At 41.1% G+C, this 24,861-nt stretch overlaps 2 protein-coding genes across 4 annotated transcripts; both read left to right on the forward strand.

Annotated features, from left to right (window-relative positions):
• The first annotated feature begins 1,987 nt into the window (after positions 1-1,987).
• LOC120716019 (CXXC-type zinc finger protein 1-like) lies at positions 1,988-11,253 on the forward strand. 2 transcript variants are annotated; one of them, XM_040003383.1, is made up of 14 exons: positions 1,988-2,008; positions 5,232-5,347; positions 7,585-7,685; positions 7,802-7,938; positions 8,122-8,277; positions 8,439-8,585; positions 8,814-8,921; positions 9,017-9,195; positions 9,310-9,517; positions 9,614-9,724; positions 9,806-9,855; positions 9,939-10,035; positions 10,152-10,304; positions 10,648-11,253. In XM_040003383.1, the coding sequence occupies exons 1-14, from the start codon at positions 2,003-2,005 to the stop codon at positions 10,792-10,794; spliced, it is 1,716 nt and encodes a 571-aa protein (XP_039859317.1). In that variant the 5' UTR covers positions 1,988-2,002; the 3' UTR covers positions 10,795-11,253. The 2 variants fall into 2 exon arrangements, with proteins under 2 accessions (XP_039859317.1, XP_039859318.1); XM_040003384.1 differs by lacking the exon at positions 1,988-2,008 and adding an exon at positions 2,266-2,385.
• A 1,265-nt stretch (positions 11,254-12,518) lies between these two features.
• LOC120716013 lies at positions 12,519-24,632 on the forward strand. 2 transcript variants are annotated; one of them, XM_040003370.1, is made up of 17 exons: positions 12,519-12,848; positions 13,329-13,908; positions 15,413-15,553; positions 15,706-15,841; positions 15,941-16,227; positions 16,326-16,408; positions 16,560-16,603; positions 16,801-16,941; positions 17,037-17,117; positions 17,203-17,223; positions 17,316-17,408; positions 19,938-20,099; positions 20,198-20,377; positions 20,514-20,594; positions 20,685-20,768; positions 22,497-22,589; positions 22,669-24,632. In XM_040003370.1, the coding sequence occupies exons 2-17, from the start codon at positions 13,481-13,483 to the stop codon at positions 23,134-23,136; spliced, it is 2,523 nt and encodes an 840-aa protein (XP_039859304.1). In that variant the 5' UTR covers positions 12,519-12,848; positions 13,329-13,480; the 3' UTR covers positions 23,137-24,632. The 2 variants fall into 2 exon arrangements, with proteins under 2 accessions (XP_039859304.1, XP_039859303.1); XM_040003369.1 differs by having other exon boundaries at positions 12,519-12,838.
• The last annotated feature ends 229 nt before the right edge of the window (positions 24,633-24,861 follow it).

The raw sequence follows: 24,861 nt of genomic DNA on the forward strand, positions 1-24,861 counted from the left end.
CAGTATTGTTTTTGTTTGTCTTCTTGTTTTATTTAATTCCTTGTGGGATTTGGATCCAACACGTAAAGTATGCATATTATGTACACACACACAAACACACATGCAGCTATTACCCATTTCTTGTATTCTTGAATAAAGACATTGATTTGACACATTTAATTAGTGACCAATTGTTTTTATTGTTCAATTATTAAGAAAAAAGAAAAGGTGGGGGTGGGTGGGATGGAAAGTAAAGGGAGAGAGGAGAGAAAACCCCAACAATCCCCTCTGAGCAAGCACTAGGCGACAGTGGATAGGAAAAACTCCCTTTAAAGGAAGAAACCTATGACAGAACCAGGCTCTAGAGGGGGCAGTCAACTGTCGGGACTGGTTGGGGGTGACTGTGAAAAGAGGGGAGGGAGATGGGAGAGGTGTTGGTAGTTAAGGGGGGGGGGGGGGGGATTAAGCTGGAACAGAGGTGGGGGAGGAAGAGGTGACATTGGCAGTAGTGAAAGAAGGAGTGTTCTTCCTCCAGAAGAAGCAGAAGCGTTTTTTCTTTTTCTTCAGCTGCTCTTCCACGAGCACCTTTTTCTCGAGGATGAGGATTTTCAGCTCCTCGATTGTTTCGGTGTTTTGCTTCTGCAGCTTGTTGCATTTTTTCTCCACTTCTTCTATTTCAGCTTGTTTTTCTTCCAACCTTTCTTTCAGCACTTTAGATGTTGCCTCCTGTTTTTGGAGTTTTTCATTTTCTCCTTCCAGCTCAGATGCTTTGAACTTCATTTTGTTGTAAAGTTCTTGCAGGTTTTGGTTTTTCTTCTCAAACTCCTGGAGAAGAAGTTTTTCTTCTCTCTGCTTACTGACCAGCTGTTCTCTCTCTTGAAGCAGGTCTTGATATTTGTGCAGTGTCTCATCGAACTTTACCTGCAGCATCCTGTCGTTTCCCTCCATGAGCTGGAGTTGGCACTCCATGTCTCCCTGCTTTCTGTCCAGCTGCTCTTTCTCTTGAAGGGTTTCTTTATTCTGTCGCAGAGCTTCATCAAGCTTTCCTTGCAAGCTTTCATTTTGTTGCTTGATGCTCTGAAGACTGGAATCCATTTCTTTTTGTTTGATTTCTTGTTGCCTTTTTTCTTGGAGAAGCTTCTCATTTGCTTGCTCTGTGCGATCAAGCCTTTTTTTGTCTACACTGTACATTAGCTCCATGTCTCGGAGCTTGGAGTGCAGCCCTCTCTTCTTCGTGCCGTCTTGCATCTTCTCTTGGAGGAGTTTTCTATTTTGTCGCAGAGCTTGATCAAGCTTTCCTTGCAAGCTTTCAATGTGTTGCTTGATGCTCTGAAGCTTGTAATGCATTTCTTTCTCTTTTAACTCCTTTTGCCTTTTCTCTTTGAGAAGCTTTTCATTTTCTTGCAGTGTGCGATCAAGCCTTTTTTTGTCTACACTGTACATTAGCTCCATTTCTTGGAGATTGCTGTGCAGCCCTCTCTTCTTCATGCCATCTTGTTTCTTCTCTTGGACAAGTTTTTTATTTTGTTGCAGGGCTTCATCAAGCTTTCCTTGGAGCTCCTGGTTCTTTTTGCCCATGTCATGGAGATCCTGTTGTTTCTCCTCAATAATAGCTTCCTTTTCTTGAAGCTGGTATGACAACTTTTTTAGTTCAGCGCTCTTTCGCTCATTTTCCTCCATCAAGAACTTAATCTTCTCTGTGTTTCTGAGCGCTTCATCCTCCATTTCTTCCAAATGCTTTTCCTCTAGTTCCACTTGGTCACACCAAGGAAGAGAGGAAAGGGAAGAGTCTAGTAGCTCATCCCAAGGAAGAGCGTAGGGGTCAACTTCTTGTCCCTTTGGATTTGTTTGAGACATGTTGGGTCTGGATACAGTTACAACTGCAAAGGATCCAAATATTTCAAAAGGCTTTTCTGGCGAACGGTTCAATGCTGCACACATCAAGGCTGCGAGAAACGGACTAAAAGTCGTTGCTCTTCACCCCTATTTATAGGTTTTAAGGGTCAAAGGATCAAAGGAAAGAATGGTGGTAAGATTCTACGTGTGTGACGTCATAATTCTGTAAGGCAATGAGGTTGTCACGTGATATTTTTGGAGGAGGGCATTTTTCAACTTGGACAAATTATCAATAAAGTTTCAATCTCTGTTATTTTCCCCAAAAAACGTGTTGTCGCAATAATGTTTTCTACTGTAATTGGTGCCAACAGATGGCGCAGTTTAAAGTTGGCTGTTACTCTGCCCAGGCTGCTACCATAGAAGAAGAATGTAGACCAATAGTACTTTAACGATGTCCGCTGATCGTTTCCGTGTAAATCTTAGCATTGCTTTAGCCGTCAAGCTAAAGGTTTAGCTTCATACTGCCATATTTTCAGAGTAACAAAATAGTTTAAACGGTCTCAGATCATGGTGAGTATTTGAAAAAAATGTTTATTTAATGTGAAGCCTGTGATGTGGGAAGGTTAGCAAGCGTAATTTTGCCTATTGTGTTATACACGGGTGCTTACATCCGAGTAGTGTTGATCTTTTCTAAGGTCCATGGGTTTATCCAACGAGCAGCTAAGTCACCGTTATATCTGTAATTTTGTGTGCAACGTCTTAATGCAAAAAAAATCACGAAGCAAAGCAACGAAACAAAAGACTAAACAAAAAACCCCCCCACAATGCGTTTTTAAGCTCTCTCTGCGTTCACTGCCTCTGCAAGTGTCAAACTTCCTCGCTTTAGCTGATGCTAACCAACATTAGCGCTTACGGTTCGTATATAAACACAACTGTCAGCCCTTCACTTTTGGTGCCGACAACATTTTGAGCATTTTCTACAGTTTGTGAAATGGTCGCCATTGGCATTACATGCCAGTAGTGTTCGCTAATTGACTTTACCGGGGATTATATTTATTACAACGTTACTGCGTGGAAGTGATCATAGTGTATGCTTATGAACGCGAGTGGTAGGTGTTATTAGTGCGACATTACCCTTAATTAGTTTTCCCACCGGAAGTAGAGTTGTTTATGCGACGTGATGGCTAGAGCAGTCCCAAACAATCGATCGTGTTTATTAACAGACCAATTCTCTCCAAACTTTTAGGGTAAGCTAGACTAGAGATATGGTTGCAATAATACGAACAAGGGCGCAACAGCATATTGACAATGGCGAGAACTTTAATATTTACATTGTGTTAGTGCACCCATCGCTCCGCATCCTTAACGCTACATTGATGTCGAGAGTCTCTGACACAGCTGTGCTCTGCAGCACAGACACCCTGCTTATCTGTGATTCGGCCAGACTGGTGTTGAACTCCAAAGACATGCGCGGGGTTAGGTTAGTTGGCTGTTGGTGTGAGTGGTTGTCTGAGTCTCTCTAATAACCCTCCAACAGACTGGCGACCTGTCCAGGGTGTACTTTTGCCCTATGACAGCTGGAATACAACCTGAATATTAAAGCTGCAAGCAGCGTTATGAGGGCCCTCGCACCCCCGGCACGTCGAGCCACTGCCAACACCTCAAACCAGCACGTCCGATGTGATGTCACATTGATGGATTTCATGCTTTTAATCACCAGCTAACATTTCATCTTATTCAACCAGGATTATAGTCATGCCACTAGGTGGCGCTCTAACCATTATTGACAAATAGCATAACAAACATTTCCAAGCTCGAGTCTCATCATGCCTGCGACCTTTGGGAGAGATTGGACATTGTGTTTTTTAGTGACAGCAGATCAGTGCTTTTTGCGAATGATTGAAACTCTACGTGCCGCCATGACCACCCCGTTCCCCTGAACGGAAAAAGCTTCGCAATTTAACATCACAAAGGTCTTTAGATTCTACACACTGAAGAATGCTTCAATATGATGAAATCCCTTGGAGGAGTTCGTCAAAGTATGAGGCCTGAAAAGGGGGGAAAATGTCGTCAAAATTACACATTAATTTTAAAATGGCTGACTTCTTGTTGGATTTGGGATATTGCTCCAAGAGACTTTTTTGTACATCTTGATATCTTACATAAGCTTACCAAGTTTCAGACTCATAGATGAAACACAGAGCTGGGGCTGATGTTTTGAAATTTTGTAGGGGGCGCTGTGGAGCCATTTTGCGCTATTCAAGGAAAATGGTTACATAACAACAATGCCATCATCCATTTGGAGGTGTGTGCCAAATTTCAAGCCTCTATAAACTTTCCAAGCCCCTCAAAAGCCACTTCATCTTTCATGATGAACCGCGTTGCCACCAGGGTGCGCCGTTCAGTTTAAAGTCACAATTTTTGCACTGAAGCATCACGAGGGACTGATGGTGATATTCACCGCTTTTGAGGTGGCCACAATGAACCTGTGAAAATCAGTACAACAAAATTAAAGCCATGACATTCCCTGTTCCCACTAGGTGGCGCTGTGGGTATTCCCGACAATGGGCACATCAATCTGTTCAGGGCGGGTCTGACATCATGCCTGTAAAGTCTGGTACTGATCAGACTGGATTTCATTGAGTTATACTAATTTGTTTCTTCATGGCGTGACATCAAAGTTCGCCATGCTGCTGGGGTCACACCCTTTTGCGAAAAGTCACAGTTTTCACTGTAACCCAAGACCAACTCCTTAAGGCTTTTCTGGAGAAATTTGAGGCTGCAGATGTCACCCATCACTATACTGTACCCCAAAGTGTAAAACATGACATTTCCTGTTCCCACTAGGTGGCGCTGTCGCTGATGTCAAATATGGCAGTTGAAATATGTTCAGGGGTGGAGCCTTATCATATGTGTTCACTTTGGTCAAGGTCAGAAAATGTATGACAAAATGAGAGGCAATAAGATTTTCATGGCGAGTCATCGAAATTCGCCATGGCGCCACGGCCTCACCGTATTGTGAAAACTCAAAAGCTCCGCAATTTAACATGGCACAAGGGTGTAGTTGACACTGACCAAATATGAAGGTTATGAAATCAAACCCCAAGGAGGAGTTCGCAAAAGTAGGAGAAAATGAATGATGTTTATGAACTGTAGTTAATGTAGTCAGACAATAAGTTACCGAGCAACAGGCCACAAGTCTTGGTGCAGAATCATACTAAGATTTAAAAAATAAAATGTTGGCACTGGTGTTTGAAACAGTATACTGTCAGTAAGACTGGAGCAACTGCACACATCTGGAAACTAATAACTAGAGTAGTTAAGTAACATTTTGTTACTGCATCCATTTAGCCAGGTATAATTAGCATGTCTACATACATGTCATTTCTAATGTGGTCCTATGTGGTATGTTGTAGGACAGTGAAGTGTCTGACACTGACCATGTACCAGTGCCTGAGAACACTGGTATGGAGGGGGAGAACGCACCTCTTTACTGTATTTGTCGGAAACCAGACATCAACTGCTTCATGATGTAAGTATATATCAGTTTTATATTTGCAGTACGCGCAGTAGGGGTGGGCGCTAGCTTCAGCAATGTTATCAGAGATTTTTTTTTAAAAATGAAGATCTTCTATTTCGAGAAAACTACCAATAAGGATATATGCACAGATCTAGAAAACAATACTGTAACATTTTATTGATGCTTGCAGTTTGGAGGAAGCAGTATTTGCAAGTGTAACTAAATTCCAGGCATTTTCTATCCTTCTTTTCCTATCAGCTTTTTTCTAATTGTCAGTGTGAACCAAGGTGTCAGCAGCAGCATTATAGTGCAAAAGTAGTGACCCAGCATAGATCAAATGTAAGCACAAAAGTAGCCAAGGCAGTGTAACTCATCAGCAGTCTGCACAGTATGGTCACATATTAAAAATGAAGAATATTTTTTACTTGTAGTGTTTCATCATGGGTCCAGTTTTTACTAGAGATGGCATGATACCACTTTTTAATGACCGATACCAATATCATAAATTTGGATATCTGCCGATACCGAAATGAATCTGATATAGTGTGTTTTATAATCAATAAAACTCATACTCAAGTTTTAAAAAAGAAAACTAAAGCTATTCTGTTATACCTGTATGCAAAAAATCCACTGCACCCATATTTCATAGTTCAGCAATACTGATCATTCTAATAAACTTAAACCTATACCATCCTCCCTATTCTGGTATTTTAAAGAGTACTTAGGTTGTTTAATATTTCCCCTAACTAATAGGGTTGCCAACTCGCAGCAAAAAACTTAGGGAACCCCCCCCCCCTCCATCTCATAATGCTTAATCAACGTAATCGACTTTAATTTAATGCATGTGTAAAACAAATGCACAGACGTCAATTATATTTCCACAATAATTAAATAGATTCGACATCTTTCTTCAACAGAATTGCAGACTGCACAGATGGTACTTTCCCAAAGAAAAAAGGACAAGCCTACTAACTATTAGAATAATAGTTTCTAGATACAATAATGTATTTCTATACATTTTACATCAGATGAAAACTTTGGTTGTTCCCCCATGGGGAAATTCCTCTCTGCATTTAACACATTCACTCAGTGAAGCAATGGGCTGCTATTGAGCAGTGTGTAGGGTCGGTACCATAGCCGTTGAGGGGAATTGAACCCCTGACCTTCCGATCACAGGGCCAACACTTTACCTACTGAGCTATCCCTGCCCCAAAGACCCATGTTTCCGCCCGGTTACGGACCGGGGACCTTTCGACTGTGAGGTGAACGTGACAACCACTACACTACGGAAACCCTGAAGTGATGTCAGGGCTGGGATGTTTGCAACAGAAAAGCCGATCAGCCTATCATTGATCAGTTTTATGATTTCAAGTAACAACAGGAGAGGGAGGAGGAGAGAAGAAGAGGCGGTCGCTCCATATATCGGTTGTGAAGCTTAGCGTGGGAATTCTTTACAAACTTTCAGAAATTAACTTACACACTTGCTTTACTTCTCTGGGATAACTTTCTCGGAGATGAAATGCCGCTTTGGATGCACATAGCGGCTCCAAATGCTCAACCAGACCACCGACAGGTCTCGCACACCACAGCCGCTCCTCCGACCTTAGCACTCCTCCGACGTGCTAAGGTCAAGACCTGGGTCACGCCATGTCGCAAGTTTTGTTAGATGCTTTTGTGATATTTAATGGATCGGGTTACATTTTTTATTTCTCTCCGATATCCAATCCAATAATTTAGGTCAGTATCGGACCGATACGTAATATCGGATCGATCCATCTCTAGTTTTTACTCAGATGCTTAAAGCCTTTCTTTTCCCTCGTGTAACACCAACGGTAATTTCCAACCACTGTTTCCTGTTCCTGACAGACGGTACAAAACTAGTGAGTGTGCGAGTGAGGCCTGGGGGGAGTCAATTCTTTACATCTGGGCCACACACCACCAGCTGCTAGTATCTCCTCCTCCATAGCCTTGTTGTACGTGATGTGGGTTCTTTTCGCTCTTATGCGGTGAAAACATGTTTGTTGTTTCCACTTTTATTGGAAAAAGTTTTCTTATGTTTTTTTTGTGTGTGTGTTGCTATCTTGAGCATTGTCTTTTTAGATCTAAATTTGTCTTGGTCTCATACATGATATGACATTTTTATGTCACCTCAAAATTTATACCCGTATTGTCATGTTTAATATGGCACAGAAGAAGTATTTCATACATTAAATGCTTGTTCATTAAATGCATTTGTTTCTCGGCGACAGTGGCTGTGACAACTGTAATGAGTGGTTCCATGGCCACTGCATTAACATCACTGAGAAAATAGCGAAGGCAATCCAGGAATGGTACTGCATGAGATGCAGAGGTGATGATAATTTATTTATTTATTTTTTGCTTTTTTAAATAAAATAAAATTCACTCTGGTTCTTTATTTGCCTGGAAATGAACAAGATCCCTCTTCCTTGTATTTGTGATCTCCAGAAGAAAACCCCTTGTTGGAAGTAAAATACAGATCAAAGAAAAATCGTGACAAGGAACCCGACTCTGACAGAGGTGAAAGACAGTACAGCACTCCAAGTACTCCAGACTATAGAAGTGAAAGGCGGCGTGGATCCAAAGTAAGTTGTATTATTGTGGTCATTATAAGCAGAGGTGGATTCGCTACATGCATGGCTGGGGTTGGCTGATCTTCCTCATAGTCTTATGTAATTTAGTAAAGTCTGTACATTTTTTGCTTTGGATTTCATTTTTTGTTTTCCAGGATGTCCTGGCTCTTATTGCCTCTTGTTAATTTCCCCCAGGTAAAGCGTTCAGTGAGGATGTGCGGGGAATGTGAGCCTTGCAGGAGGACTGAAGACTGTGCTCAGTGTGATTTCTGCAAGGACATGAAGAAGTTTGGAGGCCCCAACAAAATCAGACAGAAGTGCAGGTTCAGGCAATGTGAAGTGCGAGCCAGGGTAAGTCCCTTTAGCTCCATAATGTGTTAACAGTGCCTCATAGAATGTAATAGTATAGTAATTACACATTAACGTGCAAGGGACATCAAAACTAGGGTGTAAATCAAAAGGTCGTTTTTTGTTTGTTTGTTTTTCTAAATTCCTATAAATCTTGTGTTCAGAAAATGCTGCGTGTGAAGGATGAGGAATTCTCTCTGAGAGAAAGGAGGGACAATTCCCACCACAGACGGAGGCGGTACTCTGAGGACTACGACAGCGAGGCAGAACTCTACCAACAGTACAAGACAGCAGGACTGGACGACAGCATGGTAGGAGAACGATTCACATTACGCTATTCCATGTTCAATTCAGTTCAACTCCATTGTATTTATATAGTGCCAAATCACAACAATAGTTGCCTGAAGGCGCTTCATACTGTAAGGTAAATATTAAAGAGAAAATTCCAACAGTTAGCCCCATATGAGCGAGCACTTGGCGACAGTGAGAAGGAAAAACTCACTTTTACATGCACTCACTCAATCACTCCTCTTATGCAGGCGTGGGCCAGTGAGGACGAAGACGAGGTGCCCTTCAGTCCTGTCATGCGTAAGAAAGCTATAAAGGTGAAGCATGTCAAGAGACGAGAAAAGAAGTTTGAGAAGAAAGTAAGGCTGGTTTTCTCATAGAAAATGATGATATTTTAAGAGCTGCCGCGTGTTAAAATGGTAACATCTGTATTTGGGGAAAAAAAAACATTCAGAAGGAGTCACGTCGCCACAAGCAGAAGCAGAAGCACAAAGACCGAAGCAGGCACAGTGAGAGGGGGGATTTGCGAGATAGCGGAGGTCAGCGTCAGTGCCTGGGACCGAACTGTGTGGCGGGAGCAAGACCCAACTCCAAATACTGCTCTGAGGACTGCGGCATGAAGTTGGCCGCCAAGTAAGACTTTCTTTTTGCTTTTGTTTTGTCTCAACTTACTGGAAAAGCGTTTGGAATTTTCTTTGACATCTTTACTTCACTTTTTTAAAGTTTTAAAATCTTTGTTCTTGTCAGCCGGATCTATGAGATCCTCCCTCAGCGTATCCAGCAGTGGCAGCAGAGCCCCTGCATTGCCGAGGAACACGGTAAGAAGCAGCTGGAGCGGATACGCCGGGAACAGCAGAACGCCCGGCTCCGCCTCACCGAGATGGAGCGACGCTTCCACGAACTGGAGGGCATCATCGCCAAAGCAAAGCAGCAGGCGGTTCAGCAGGACGAGGAGGTGAGCGCACGTCTCAGGCATTGATTGATTGTTTATTTGAAACTGGAGATGAAGAACAGAAGGAACACCTAGATTTGGTTTGGTTCCTGTTTGCAGGTAAATGAAGGCGACAGCGAGGACACAGATCTGCAGATCTTCTGCGTGTCTTGCAGTCACCCGATCAATCCAAAAGTGGCACTCAGACATATGGAGAGATGCTATGCAAAGGTGATCATTTCTTTCATTTCTCTTGATACTGCTGCAAGCTCATTCTTTTCCTAAACACTTATTTTTCTGATTATTTAACAGTATGAGAGCCAGACTTCCTTCGGGTCAATGTACCCTACAAGGATAGAAGGGTTAGTGAAGTTCATTGCTGCCTTTAGGTTTTTTGAATGTTTCTGTAGTTGGATGATTTACTAAGATGATGTTTTTCTTGCAGCGCAACCAGGCTCTTCTGTGACGTGTACAATCCACAAAGCAAGACATATTGCAAGAGGCTTCAGGTTTTGTGTCCAGAGCATTCCAGAGATCCAAAGGTCAGAAAAACAGCTTTCTTGGTGTAAAAGCAAAGAAGTGGCAGCGGGAAGCCACTAAGCATAAAGTGCAGTCAATGTGGAGACTTTAATCTGTCTTTCTTTTGATCGGTCCACAGGTGCCTGTGGATGAGGTGTGTGGGTGCCCTCTAGTGAAGAATGTGTTTGAGCCGACAGGAGAATATTGCAGAGTCTCCAAAAGAAAGTGCAACAAACATTACAACTGGGAAAAGCTCAGGAGAGCCGAGGTGGACTTGGAGCGCGTCAGGGTGGTGAGTCCAACTTCACAATTGATGCGGTAGTTTGGAAAGCTTGCACAGTTCAAACAAAGTCAAAGAAAGTCATGTGTCAGATCAGGTGAGATGTTGGGCAGCTTTCTGGGAAATGCAGGTAGTGGATCAAAAACTGTCTGGTTACAGCAGATTTGTATCGGCTGAGTAGTAGAAATGGGTGGGGGGTCGCTTTTACATTCACCTGTGCAAATTAAAGGATTTAAAGTAGGCAGAGCAGCTCAATCCCGGGATGAGACTGAAATCTCTTTGTGACTTTGTCATTTTAAATAACTAACACTGGCTCTTCCACACTGGTCTGTTTCTTTTCCTTCCCCCCACACAGTGGTACAAGCTGGACGAGCTCTTTGAACAGGAACGTAATGTCAGGACTGCTATGACCAACAGAGCTGGTCTCCTCGCTCTGATGTTGCACCAAACTATTCAGCACGATCCGTTGACGACCGATCTCCGTAGCAACAAGGATAGGTAGTCAGCTCTGCTACTGTTGGATCTGTGGATCACTGTACGTTTGGGATGCACCGATTGTGAAATTTATGACTTCTTGTGCTTTTTTTTTACATTTGATTCCATAATGTGTTTCAGGGAAACAAAGAAATCTTCACGCTTTCTTTTTCTTTAAATTTTAAACAAAAACATCGTCCACCGCAATCAGTAAATGTGTCATTTGCCAGGCAGAACAGCTGGAATTAACATGTTGGTGCACCCGTACTTTACATAACACGAGTTTTGAGAAGTAAGGGGTATAAACATTAACAACCAATTTTATGGAGGCTGATTTTCTAACTAGATAATTATTTTAAAAATGTGTGTATGATAATATATATTTTCCTGATAGTAGTAGATGAAGTACTGCTGATTGAAAACTGCTCTTTTTTTCTTTTCTTTTTATGTTTACCCTGAATAAACACCTGAAACCTGTTGTGTATGAGGTGTGTGTGTGTGTGTGTGTGTGTAAGAGTTATGTGTTACTTGTTCCTTCATTTCCATACTTTATGAATGTGACTATCAAGGTTTATAAGAATGATATAATTATATTAATGTAGCTTCACTGAGAATGTTTATGTAGTGTGAAGTAACGCATACATACATAAATAAATGGATATAATGAGAGGAAAATAAAAGCTGCAGAAAGACTGCATTGGGAACTGAAACTCAGGGTACTGCAATGCAGATCGTGTCCTTTAAGAAGATTACTCACATTTAAACACTAATGACTCACCTCAGTTTTTTACGTGTGCCAACTTTTTCACACTGGACAAAAACAAGCACCATTTTTGTAATTGTACACATTTTATGTTGTGTATTTTTTTTTAAGGAAATACCCTATTTTTTGTGGTTGTGTGCATTGCACAATTCCTTTTACAAAGTTTTTGCATTTAGGTTTTCCTTCTGAAATCCTACTTCAGGCCAGAAGATGTTGAAATCCAATCCAATCCAACTTTATTTATAGAGCACTTTAAAAAAATACGTGATTGACCAAACTACTTTATAAAAGAACAATGATAAAAGTTGAAAATGAATAAAACAGACAATAAAATATCCTATAAATAAAGTTAAGGATAGAAAGAAATACAATATTGTCATACAATAATTAACTAATGATTTTTAAGATGTGCTCTTGTAAATTCCCTGAAAACACCGAGATTATGTAGTGCCTCAAAAAGACGTCACAATCTAATCTCATATTTAATATTTTAATGGTTTTTAAAATCTGATTTCAGATCGGTCTCTAACGCAGCACTGTTAAAGGGATGGCTACGAAGATGACACTTTCGGGATGAGAGGCTTCCCTCCCTTCTGTCTTTTGTTCAGTTCTCTATTTAATCCCGCCCCCTCCCACCAGCCCCGCCCGCTTGAACAAGTCATAGTTGAACTAAGGTACAGTTTAATAACGGTGAACAAATGTTAAAAAGTGGTAGGTAGTATTACAGCATGATGCAGTCTACAGCAGAGCTAGCTTAAACTGCTCTGCGGTGATTTGGCACTGATATGGGGTACATTTTTCACTTAGGTGTTACAAATTGAATTTAAAAAATGAAACCAGTGTTTCTTAAATACGAAGGTATTTTTAGGTGAGCATTTTTTAAAGTTATATATAAAAAAAGCAAATATAACCATAAAAACTATGTTCACTTAGGAGAAGACGGAGCGGTGCCAGTTAGTTGCTTTTGTCTTGCTGTTGGCAGTGAACACATACACGCGCGTGAAATAACGATGTACTCATTAGCGCGTTTTGTCCCGCACCTTATTTATACACTCACACACACACACACACACACACAAAGGGGAGACACCACAGAACACCTTCACTGCATCCAACGAACAGTTCCGTGCTACCCTCCACAAGCTAGGGGGAGTTGCATCTCGAGTGTTCCGACGTCTTTGGTTGTGTCCAATGCCACCGTTTCCGTAGTGCTAGGTGCAGGGTAGCTATCAACGTTAGCTCTAAGTGAATAGGGGGGACCTACGTGTTGAAATCACTATCCCAAACATCTGAGGAATATTACCTAAAGGTGTGTGTGGGTGCGTGTTTTTTAGAAAACCCAAGTGGCCACAAACCTTTCTAGCCCGGTAGCGATAAACAGCTTCTATAAACATCATTTATTTCAGTTTATCGGATTAGAAATCATCCATGGAGATATGCGATAGCTAACGGAGGCTAACGTTGCTCTCGCTTATACTGCTTTTACTTCATCTAATCTAGCGTTGATGTTACACTACTGTTTAGTGTCTCGCTAATCTCAGTGTCACCAAAATATCCGTGCTGCATGTCAAACAATGACACAACTTGAAACAGTAACAAAACTTAGCAGTTTATGCTAGCTAATGCTAACGTTTTGTTTGCTGGCTAACATTGCTATTATTATAGTCCCAGCTAATGAACTGTGAATAGATTTATTTCGAAACTAACTTTACAATTTCTCAGCCATTTAGCTGTGTTAACTGTACATGCTGTATAGATCATTTTTATAATCAGCCTCGATTTTTCCTTTTTCACCACAGGCTTTGCCATGATAAATTGACCAGCTTTCAACCAGCAGCCGCACACATTTAACCTCAGAGGCCAGGACATCAAGGGGCACTGTGGACATAAACATCTTTAAACGGGATGCAAGACGGACTATAGAGGAAACTTAAATTAAACTTGTGAATCAATGGATGAGGAAACGCTTGAAAGCCCACTCCAGGGCACAGAGACTGTGGAAGAAGATGCAGGACAAAACGCAGAGAAGAACAGCTGTAAAGGAGACACTGTAGAAGAGGATATAGGACAAAGGTCAGAGAAGAAGAAGAGCAGTGAAATAGATGAGACAAATGAAGCAGCCCCAGAATCCTCAGATGGTGTAAATGCAATAGGAAGCCCCAGCTCTGGTCCCATGAAAGAAAAGGCAACAGAGGAGAAAGAGGAGGCAAAATCTTCTGGTGGTGAGCCTCCTGTTGACTGGTTTGAGCCACTTGAAGATGATGATGATGATGCCGAAAGCAATGATAGAAATGATCCAGAGGAAGAGAGTCTGGCAGGAGAAAGTGAAAGGAGCGAGAGTGTGGGTGGCAGTGAGAGCACCTTCAAAAAGATATATCAGTAGGTTGAATAATGTTGTTCTTACTATCCTTTGTGGTCATGTGATGCTGTAGTAATATTTACTCATAAAGTTGCTTTTTCTCTAACATGCTATCGATCATATAAGCCCCTGCAACACAGAAAGGTCCAGGTGATCAGACTGTCACATTACTGCCTAACAGATGTACAGTACTGTGCAAAATTCTTGAGCCACGCTAAGTTTTTAATATTTTACAGAAAAAAAAGAAAGAAATTAGGTGCAGTGAATTTAATGAAATGTGCAAATATACATACAGTGTTTTAAAACAGAGTTTGTAAAATTCTAACAAGCTTTAAAGTTAAAATTATGTTTGACCGAAAGTGTCAGATTTGGATTCATCACTCCATAAGACTCAAGGTCCACTTCTTGTGTAAATTGGCGTCCACCGTTCCCTTCCTTAAGAATGGCGTCTTGACAGCCCACCTATGTGTGTTTGGCGAGACTTCAGCGTCACTCAGGTTCTGTTTCAGGTCTTTGCTGAAATTTTTCCTGTTCCTTAAGAACATGATTTTCAGATTCTCTTTATGATTTTTTTTTTTTTTAGGCTGAGACATCTTTTGTCTTCTGCTTGTCCCGTTTCCTCAAACTACTAGTAACAAAGTACCAAAAGGTACAATTTGAAACAATTTTTTTGTAATTTCTCTGTTATGTTTAGGCAACACTAGTTCATCTCTTGAGTTAAAAGTAACCTTCAAAAAGCCTGAAGAAGTAACCCTCAGGACCACTTTCTAAAGAAATCCCAAGAACGTCTGGTTACATGAAAGCAAAGTATAAATTAGATTAGAGATGGCTTATGACTTTTGCACAGTACTGTGTATGTTACAAGCTCTTTTGGTGTTACTAGAGTGTGCATGGATTCCTGTGCCCTCAAATAGGATGCAAACTCTAATCGTTAAAATAACTACCAAAATATACCTGCCATGTTATAGAAAACTCTAACTTGCATTTTCTTTTACTTGATTGATTACTTTCCTACTGTGAGGTTCAGAGGATCGACATAGCTGTGTCACTGTGTAACCGATTGATGAAGCCAGCAATTTGGGAATAGGTTTAGGTCTTTTGCTGTAATCTGATAATGAGCAGCATTATCTTAAATATTTTTGGACTAAATTTAGATGCTATGCTGGTGAGCAAGCACAGGATCCCCTTTTTTACCATTGTTACTACAGGGCGGGCAGTGGGGATGCATGCGTGCAAAGATGCTGCACAAGCTTTATGACCATTTTAAGCATCAAGTGTATTTTCAAATATTCAGAGGAGCTACCGATGAAAACAGAGCTTTAAATGTCTTATTCGTTTGAGCTCATTTCAAACTTCAATGCAACTTTGCCTGTATCTGGGAAAATAACTTTTATTTATTATATTATTATTATTATTATTATTATTCATCATGTTTCTCAGGGTGATGTATTTGCAGTCTCTTTTCCCTCAATGTGATCTAAACATTTCTAAAATGTTTGAGTGTGTGTCTTCTTTTAAATTCAGGCTTCACGCACCCCGCCGTAAACGATCGCACCCTGATGAGGGATGGGTTGAATGCCCTGCACTGGGGGAGGGCTGGAAGCGCAAAGAGGTCGTTCGGCGTTCAGGATCTAGTATTGGCCAAAAGGACGTATATTACTTAAGGTAAATACGGCCTTGTAGGAATAAAGAATCCACCTGTACAGTTGTTGACATATTAATGGTGCTACCTTTTACACTCCTCCTGAAGCATGCACTTAATATCAAAGGAATATTTTGGGTTTTTTTGTGGTTGTAATTATTTTTCTCCTTTGCAGTCCTCGTGGTGATCGAGTGAGAAGCAGAGTAGAGCTGATTTCAGTGCTGGAAGGACAGGACTTGTCTAACTTTGAGTACAAGACGGGCAAATTCTACCATGGCGAAACACCGCTCCCAAGAATTCGAAGCAGAAAGGTGTCGCTTGGTGTTTTTCTTTGTATTTTAAGCATGAAGGCACTGAAAATTTGAACTGCATGACTTAGAGTCTGCTATCCTCACCCTCTCATCCTTTAGAGAAAGGTCCGCGAGCGATCGTCCTCAGAGTCCAGCTGGATGGAGAGGGGAGAGGGGGCAGACACTCCTGACTCCCACCACAGACTAACCCCAAGCCTCGGGTCTAAAAACGTCAACTCCAATCATTCAAATGCCCCCTTGAACAGTACAGTGGGATCGCCGAATCAAGGGTCTCACAGTGAGGATCCACCTGCAGAGGATAAAATTAAACTCCCTGGTCCATCGTCATCTCAGCCACGTCCGCTCCCTTCTATAAATGGAGAGATCGGGTCAGAGGACAGCATACTGTGAGTCTGTTACTACGTGCAACATAACACCATCATTACAAGTGTCAGCTTCTCGTGATAACTTGAGGTTGGGGGGGGGTCATCATGTGTGTCTGCAGGATCTGTGCCAGATGTGGCATTTCCTTCACAGGCACGTGGTATGACAAACAAAGAAAGAGGCCCTGCTGTCCCTCCTGTTGGGGTACGTTGGTGCATAAGTGTGTAGAATTATAAGTGAGAGGCAAAACTGCATCAGATATATGTCTGATATCAAAGGGAAACAGGTGGCTGAAGATGGGGTGAAATATGGATTCTCCTTGTAACATTACCTACAATTTTTTCCCCACTTCCAGCAGCGTCAAAGACAAAAGAACACCCAATGATTCGCTTCAGAAAGGTAATGTGCTGCGTGCAGGGACACATTGTAACTAATGCTCAAAGGGTGCATGCTAGTATTGAAATGCTCTTAAATTCATTTCATTTTCCTTTAAAATTCTGATAAAAACTGTTGCCGTGTGTCTTACAATCCACATTTCTCATGAATGTTATTAAATAAGCAAACTGTCTTTCTCCTTGTGTCCATGCCACATGTAGTGGATTCCTTGTGGTCAGTGCGTGGGATGTCATAACACCGACAATTGTGGGCAGTGTGCCAATTGCAAACATGGGCTGCAGAGCCCAGAATCCCGGAGACGCATATGCCGAAAACGCAAATGTATATGTCCTATTCGCAAGGTAAACAGCTATACACTGATTTTTATTTATTTCTATACTTTTAAATTACTTTAGCATCAATATTGCTTTCTTGTGCATTTGGTATGTTCTTCCAGGGCCCTGGAAGTGGAGGCTTCATGCAGCAGAGGCCTTACAGTGACGTTTCAGAGACATTTGACGACAGCATGAGTTTCCAGGTATAAAGTCTGTATAGTCTGAATTGTTAACACTTTGATTGGCTTTGTTTCCTGTATTTTCTAAAATGTTCATTTGATTTTACAGGGTGAAGTTACAGATTCACAGGTAACACCTTTCTGTTCTTATCAAATGTGTTATTTATAGCATCGTGCTGAACAATCACTTTCCTTACTCGTACTGATGTTGTCTTCACACAGCACCCCAGTCTCAAAAGCAGTGACACGGAGAACTTCTCAGTCAATGTGGATGTTGATGATGAGGATGAGTTGTCAACCGATGACGATGATGATGTGAGTGTTTTAGGTCGTGACACATTTCGTTGAGGCATGTATACATAGTGAAGATGACCTACTGAATTTCAAACCAAGCATGAGAATGGAGACGAAAGGTGACTTTAAGGATTTTGAACATGGCGTGGTTGTTGGAGCCAGACGGGCTCAACCGAGTATTTCAAAAAGTGCTGATCTACTGTCGACGCGTTGTTTGAAGCTTTTTAAGATCCTGAAAGACTTAGGAATTAGTAGTACGATTTAAGAGTGTAGTAATGGACTGAAACAGAACATGGCAGCAATGCATCTACAAGGATGCCAGCTGCTGTTAAACGCCGAAGAAGAAGAAGCTGTGTCCGGTATTGTAGCTGCGTCCAAATTCAGGGGCCGATTACTTTACAGCGACGCAACAAAGGCTGTCCAAACTCGAAGACTTCTCCAAATGTGGCCGACAAATGCGTTCTTATTTTCCCCAGATTTGAAGGATGGGTCGGGTGTATACTTTCATTTTTGGAGACAAGCTGGCTGGGAGGTCAAGGTTCAACTCCCGGCACATCGTTTTCAAACCGTCCGCGGTCTTTCGCTACTCAGGTTAAACATGATATATAAGTCACTTAGATAACTTAAAAATGTTATTGTTTGGCTTTTTTCAGTGTTTTGTTTGTTCCTGATTAATCAGTTTGGCTGAGATTAAAGTTATAGTTTTTACACAGCTGAATAAACGTCAAACAGAAAACTGATTAAACACAAGTGTGAGATGGTTGAGAATTTACTCCAGTGTCCTGTTACATTTTAGATAGCAAGGAGTAGACGGCAGAGTTTATTAAACTCCACCAAGAAAATCTGCAAATTTCATTAAAAGTTTAATAAACTATCATCTTATCTTTATTTTTGGTTAGCACATACCTTAAACACTTCAAGCTTTAAGCTAATGATAGTTATATAAGAGCAGATGCATGCTGGTGCAGTAAGCTGTACGTTTTACGTCCAATGGATGCATGATTTGATTAGTCGACTAATCGCAAAAATAATCTGTGACTAGTCGACTATCAAAATAATCATTTATTGTAGCCCTAGTCTGCACAGTGGGAACAGTAACTCAGATGACCACTTGTGACAACCAAGGTATTCAGAAAAGGATCCCACAGCACATCAATCCTTGAAGCCGATGGCCTACAGCAACATAAGACCGCACTGCATGCCTCTCCTCTCAGAACATGAACATGGAACTGAGGCTCCCCAGTGAGTCATGATTGCTGCTACAACATTCAGACAGTAGGGTCAGAATTTGCCTTAAACAACATGAAAGCATGGATCCATCCTGCCTTGTATCAATGGTTCAGGTTGGTGGTGGTATTACAGTGTTATGGGGAATATTTTCGGAGCACACTCTAGGCCTCTTAGTACCAACTGAACACCATTTAAACATCATTGTAAGTGTTGTTGCTGACTGGATGATGTCACAAAGCTCATCTGAAACTGGTTTCTTGAGTTCACTTTACCCAAATGACATCCAGATAGGGCTCCTGTGAGATGTGGTGAGATGAGACATCTACATCAGGAAGGTGCAGTCAATAAATCTGCAGCAACTGTGTGACTAGATGATGTCGATGTGGACCAAAATCTCTGAGGAATGTTTCCAGCACCTTGAATTTTTGCAGCATTTCACAACAGCAACTTCAACTTCAAGTTGAGTTGAGTGAAAGTTCGTTAGTGTTACAGTTCTGTTCATGCTGGTTTTATATGAACTGCAACGTAACAACGTTTCATGTTAAAAAAGGGACACATCTTAACAATACATGCAACAACTCCCAGCTGATGTGAGGACTCCTCAGGCTGTGATGGGTGGGAGAGAGGGGAATACATTTTAGGAATATATACTCATTAGCCAAGTTTCCATCCACGTTTAGTACAACTTTTAGCAATATTTCCAGAATGTGTAAATAAATGAAAACATTCACAACTGCTATAAAAATATTAGGCTTTAGGTGGATTGTGATCAACAGTTGGGGGCACCAATTCTGCAGCCTGGTGTCATTAAACTACTGCAGAAGAAGAAGCACCAGCCGAACCTCAAAGAATGGAAAGCCAATATGGGAAAACACAATGACATTTTTGTGCTGTTTATTAATTATAGGAAAGTTACAGCCTCCACTTTGTTCCACATCAGTGGGATTGCTGTTTCATTCAGGCTGATTGCAAACAATAACTTTTCTCCCATACAGACAATCTCCCCTGTACCCTTTAGACACCTCAGCACTAGTTGGTTAAAGACTGTTGGAGTCGACTGCACATTTTTTTTTTGTCTTTAACTTTCTCTTTATTCAACCAGTTAATTAACCAGAATGATTCAGTAAACATTGAATTTTACACATTTTTACATTTTGGAGATTTATCGTGGAAATAGAAGTTGTGTAATTCCTAAGACACCTTTTGCCCATAGTAGCCCGTACTTGTCGCATATCTTTGATAAAAGTGTGTCTCTATTAGTGATTTCTTCACTGTTGTCTTGTTATTTTGACCCAATTGTGTGAATTTTCTTGTTTTCAGTGGCACAAAAAGCGGAAGCGACGTTCCTGTGGAGAATGCAAGGCCTGTCTCTGCAGGAAAGACTGTGGCACGTGTGATTTCTGTATAGACAAGCCCAAGTTTGGGGGCAGTAACAAGAAAAGGCAGAAGTGTCGCTTACGGCAGTGTCAGAGGCAGGCAATGGTAAGACTCTGACAGATGCAATTTTGTAAAATAGTTTTTCAATGACACTGCTTCTTCCAGTATTTATTTAAGTAAATTCCTCTGCTTCTACCTGGCAGAGGCATTTGCTGCCCTTCCAGATGGGACAAGGTGACTACGGACCAGATGGCCCGCTTCCGCCAGGCCGGCCTAGACCTCACTACACATACAGTCGCAAGTTAGGTTTAAAGAAAACCAAAGGGTCTCAAATGGGCTATGATTTAAGCGACAATGAAGATGATGACAGTAATTTACAACCAGTGAGTGCCCAACGCCTCTGGTCATTTATTTTGTTTCCTCTTTGCTCATAAAGATTATTTTTGAGGTCATTTGGCAGCTACGACTCGATCACCCCATTAATTGTGAACCTGACCTGGCTTTGCTCTGCCGTTGTAGATTAGTTGGAGCTCGTCACCTGTGAGGTCTAGCAAAAGCTTTTTTGACACGAATGTGAGAAACCACCAATCATCTATGCAGGTTTGAAATCAGATCTCAGTCCACACATATTTTGACAAATGCCCCTCATCTCAAACAGAAACACGATTTCAACGTAACGCTGTCTTTCAGCAGTTGAATAATTCCGAGTTTGGAGTGCAGAATGGACTGTCAGACGGCGTCCCTCACATCAGCAACCACAGCAACCCCCACCAGGTAAGTTTAACTTAAACAAAAGCGTTGCTCTTTCTGATCCTCACCAAGAGGTTTGCTTCAAATGTCTCACAGCTCTGTTGTAAACTGTTGCGCTTTTCTGGCTGATTGTGTAAAAAGCTATTGCTGACCAATGCCGAACGACGGCACGATCCTCACTCATCACGAGCCATCAGCCTCCTACTTACACTTTCGTATCATGAACACTTACTGGAACCCCGTTTTCTTAAATCTGTGGTCTTTTTCTTTTTAACCTTTGTTTGGTAATGAAGTCTGAACAAGTAAAGTGTGTAATGTCAGGGTTGTTGCTTCTTGTTACAGTTCTCGTGGTCCTTTGCTGTTGTTTCAATATTTGACAGCATCATTTAAATGAAGCTTTTGAGCAGTTTGCCTTTATTGCAGTTTTACAGAATAGAAGCATGAAAGACAGAAGGGTTACAAAATGTAACAATGCCTTCAACCTGGATGGATAAACCAGAGATGTTGCAGTGATTCGGTTTGTGTCTAAAACATTTGGCATGAGGCCACCCACAAAAGTTAATGTGATCTGTTGTAATGTAATGGCTGCGTTTTGCTGCCAAGCTGTTTGTGCTCTCTACTTGTCACCACCCTCTCCTTGGCTGTCCTTCAGTTTGTCCTTGTGGTCACTTGTTTTGCCAGTCAGTTTATGGACGAACATATCTAATTTTCCACGATCTATTTCAAATATGATAACAGTCAAAGTTTGTTTGGCCCTCCTTATCTAAACTATGTGTAGGGAAGAGTGTAGATTTCCTTTTTTGACACTTCACCAATTGTTAAAAATGTGGCCCTTTTCATACATGTATCATTTTGTTCATGGTTTTCATTGAAGCTATTTGATGTTTTCCAGAGGTGGTGTTGGTGTATACACAGAGATAAAAGAATTTCTGCATTTGTCATAGCTGGTCTGATCTTCTTCTACGTCATAATTATAGACAAACACAATTTTGCTAAAGTAACGGCATAGTTGCGCACATCTTTATATACCACAGTGTTTAATAATTCAATACACAGGCTAACCCCCCCCCCCTTTAAAACAATAGACTGTAAATAAAAGATGGCACCAAATGGTTTTTAGCAAATTGAATTCTTAAATTTAGCTTCACAAATTTGTTCTTATTTTTTTTTTTATTTCTTCTAGCCACAAGTGAGCATATTTGGATAAAAAGTTAGTGCTGAATTGTAGTTAGCCCTCGCAAGATGTGTTGGCATGGTGTATGGATGTATGCAACAGACACAGCTTAGCTGCTAAGTAGTACAAAGTAACAGTTTAATAATGTCAAATTATGTAAAATCCACCCACATACAGTGGTGTGGTGTTTTATTTATTTAATTATTTAACCAGACTTTAAGATTTGGGTGTTTTAACATGAGATTCTGTGGGATCTGACTTGTTTTATGAGCCAGCCTCAAGTAGCAACTTGAGGAACTACAATGTGTGGAGTTTCTCTGTGGGCTCCCCAGAGGCTGCTACCCGATACTTCACATAATCTCCATTAGCAGCACCAGAGGTTTCATGTAGCTGCAGACTTCCACAAAGGATTCATTTCTGTCCTCAAACAGTTTCAGTGTATTAATAATAAATTGTGTTGTTGGACTCTGACACAATTTGATTTGCAGGTGTGGGCTGGGTGTAGTTTAATATTTATAATTTTGCATTAAGTTAAAGACTAAGGCGTCACTCTCATGAGACCAACTTTGTCAATACAGGAGCAGCAAAACAGATGGGATGCAGAGAGAGCACAAAGTGCCAGAGAAGCTACAAAGCAAGTTGTTGAAGAAGACGAAGATGAGTTGCCCATGGTAAGTGTCCTGCTGAGGCTGCCCGTACCCCCCAAAACAATCATATGTGTATGTATTGTTATTCGTTTGTTGTCTGCAGATTACACAGATCTTCAGCTTGGCTGATAACTCGGTTGGGACTGGTACAGATGCAGAAAACCACCTCATGAAACTACTAGACTCTTTACGCTCCTCTGTACTGCCCATATTGTGGTATGCTATAATGGTGGAGGGCCCGCAGCTGCAGCTCATCCAGTGTTCTAAGCAGTCCAGCATGACTGACACCATGGTGCTGATCGACCCGGGCTTCTTCTATCAGGTCACGGTCCAAAAGCAACCGCTGCTCCCCACCCACCCGCTGTACGACTGCTACCCAGCACGTCTAACCTCGGTGACTGAGGTGGTCAACCTGCTTTTGGGTCTGGAGAAGTACTCTGTGTGCCAGGGGATGCCTCCTAAAGAACCATTACATTATAAAGACCCCATCATACTGGAACGGTCATCAACATGTGATTTCTTGGTGAAGAAGAATGTGGGCATTTGTAATAACTGCAGAGCACTTCACTGACTTCAACATCATCACAGACAGAAATGGGGAAAAATGTGAGCAGAGTGGAGACCACTGGTTTTCTGGTGACACTTTGTCCCATTTTATTGTAATTTTTGGTGATGATGTATATCAAAACTTTACAGACTTACCTCTGGACTGTAAATGGTTTATTTTAAGAATCACCAAAGGCATTTCAGGAGTTGTGACGTTATAATCCAGGCGTGTTTCTTCTCAGATGTTTTATTATGTAGGTGTAGGGCTTTTCTACTTGACTGTTATGTGTCTTGGCTTTGGCAGTGTGTTGGACAAGGCTGAAGTCAGCCCTCTGTGTGGTTAGTGTGCTGTTGGTTGATTCACACTCTTACTTGAGGAATATCCCTCGCCCTCCTTAACATTATTCCACATTTTAGTAGCCCTTTCAGACAACTGTACTCCTAGGAATTAGCCCACAGGTTTGATTCCCAGCACTAACACTGTTGTCATGCTACCGGGTTCATTCATACTACATACAACAAAGTTAATAGAAGATTTGTTTTGGTAAAAACAAGTGTGCACCTCAACTGCTTTCTTTTTTAATTTAATGATATATTCACTAGTGTCATCACTGTTGTCACTAGCACTCCATTAGCTCTTGCTTGATGTGCTCCATTTTTGCATTTGCTCCCAGTGACAATACTAAGGCCAGATAAATGTGAGTTAGAAAGGGTATCCGGTGGCAAATCAGATGTGTGGATCCATCTGATGTGGCGACCACTTGGGAAATAAGGGAGTTGCCAAAGGTACTCTTCTATTAGAAATAGTTATTTAAATTGAATTATGTGATTATTTCAAATTCATGACCATTCATACTGGATTATAATAATGACATGTTGATTCTGGGCTGAAATTACAAGCATTTTTTAAATGTCTTAATCTGATTGCAAAGTAGTCGATTGTTTGATTGGCTCTTCCGCTGAAGGCAGAATGTGCTCCTAGCAGCAGCGTGTGTGGTGTGATGAGTTTCATACAACCTTTAAAAATGCATTGACGTTGTCCCATGACAGGAAAAAAAGTACAATTCCCTCCTGAGGTTTGTTCTCATAAATAAATAACTTTAATCTCATAACTTGTTTTTTAAACAGCTGTTGGGTAGGTCAGCTTTTTTCTTGTAAATCTAACCTACCCTCCTTTTTTGCTTTCATAGGGTGAGTTTTTGTGTTTATATTGCAACAGAAATATCGGAAAAGTGGGAAATATATCATCACAAACTGACCTAGTATGGACATATTATGCTAAATTTGTATTCACCCTATTGCTATGAGCGTCTAAAGTCATTAGAGCAGATGCAAAAGTTCAGACACGACCCACAAGCTATAAGTAGGAGCAAGCCGCTGTTTTAAAAAGACCCAAGACATCTGAGATAGTAGTGATTATCCAGAGCATACAGTGACATTACTGGTCAAGTATTTAATTGAATGTTCCCCAAATAAAGAGACAGTGTGGATGGTTATGCAAAGTATGCATAAGTAACACTTTAAAAAAAAAAAAAAGGTACTTTTGTGTACTTGTAATTTCTCTCGATTTCAGCCCAATGTCATGTCTAGTGAGAATATTTCACAATATATTTACTGAAAACTTTATTCACTGACCCCGTGCTTAGACTTGACACTAAAAACACCTTTAAGATCTCAAAACACAAAAAACAGATGAAGATGAATGTAGTTAAACATTCCTCACAAATCTTAAACTAAAACCCAGCAACGG

Source organism: Simochromis diagramma, unplaced genomic scaffold (genome assembly GCF_900408965.1).
Source record: "Simochromis diagramma unplaced genomic scaffold, fSimDia1.1 OVJJ01000646.1, whole genome shotgun sequence".
NCBI classification, from domain to species: domain Eukaryota; kingdom Metazoa; phylum Chordata; class Actinopteri; order Cichliformes; family Cichlidae; genus Simochromis; species Simochromis diagramma.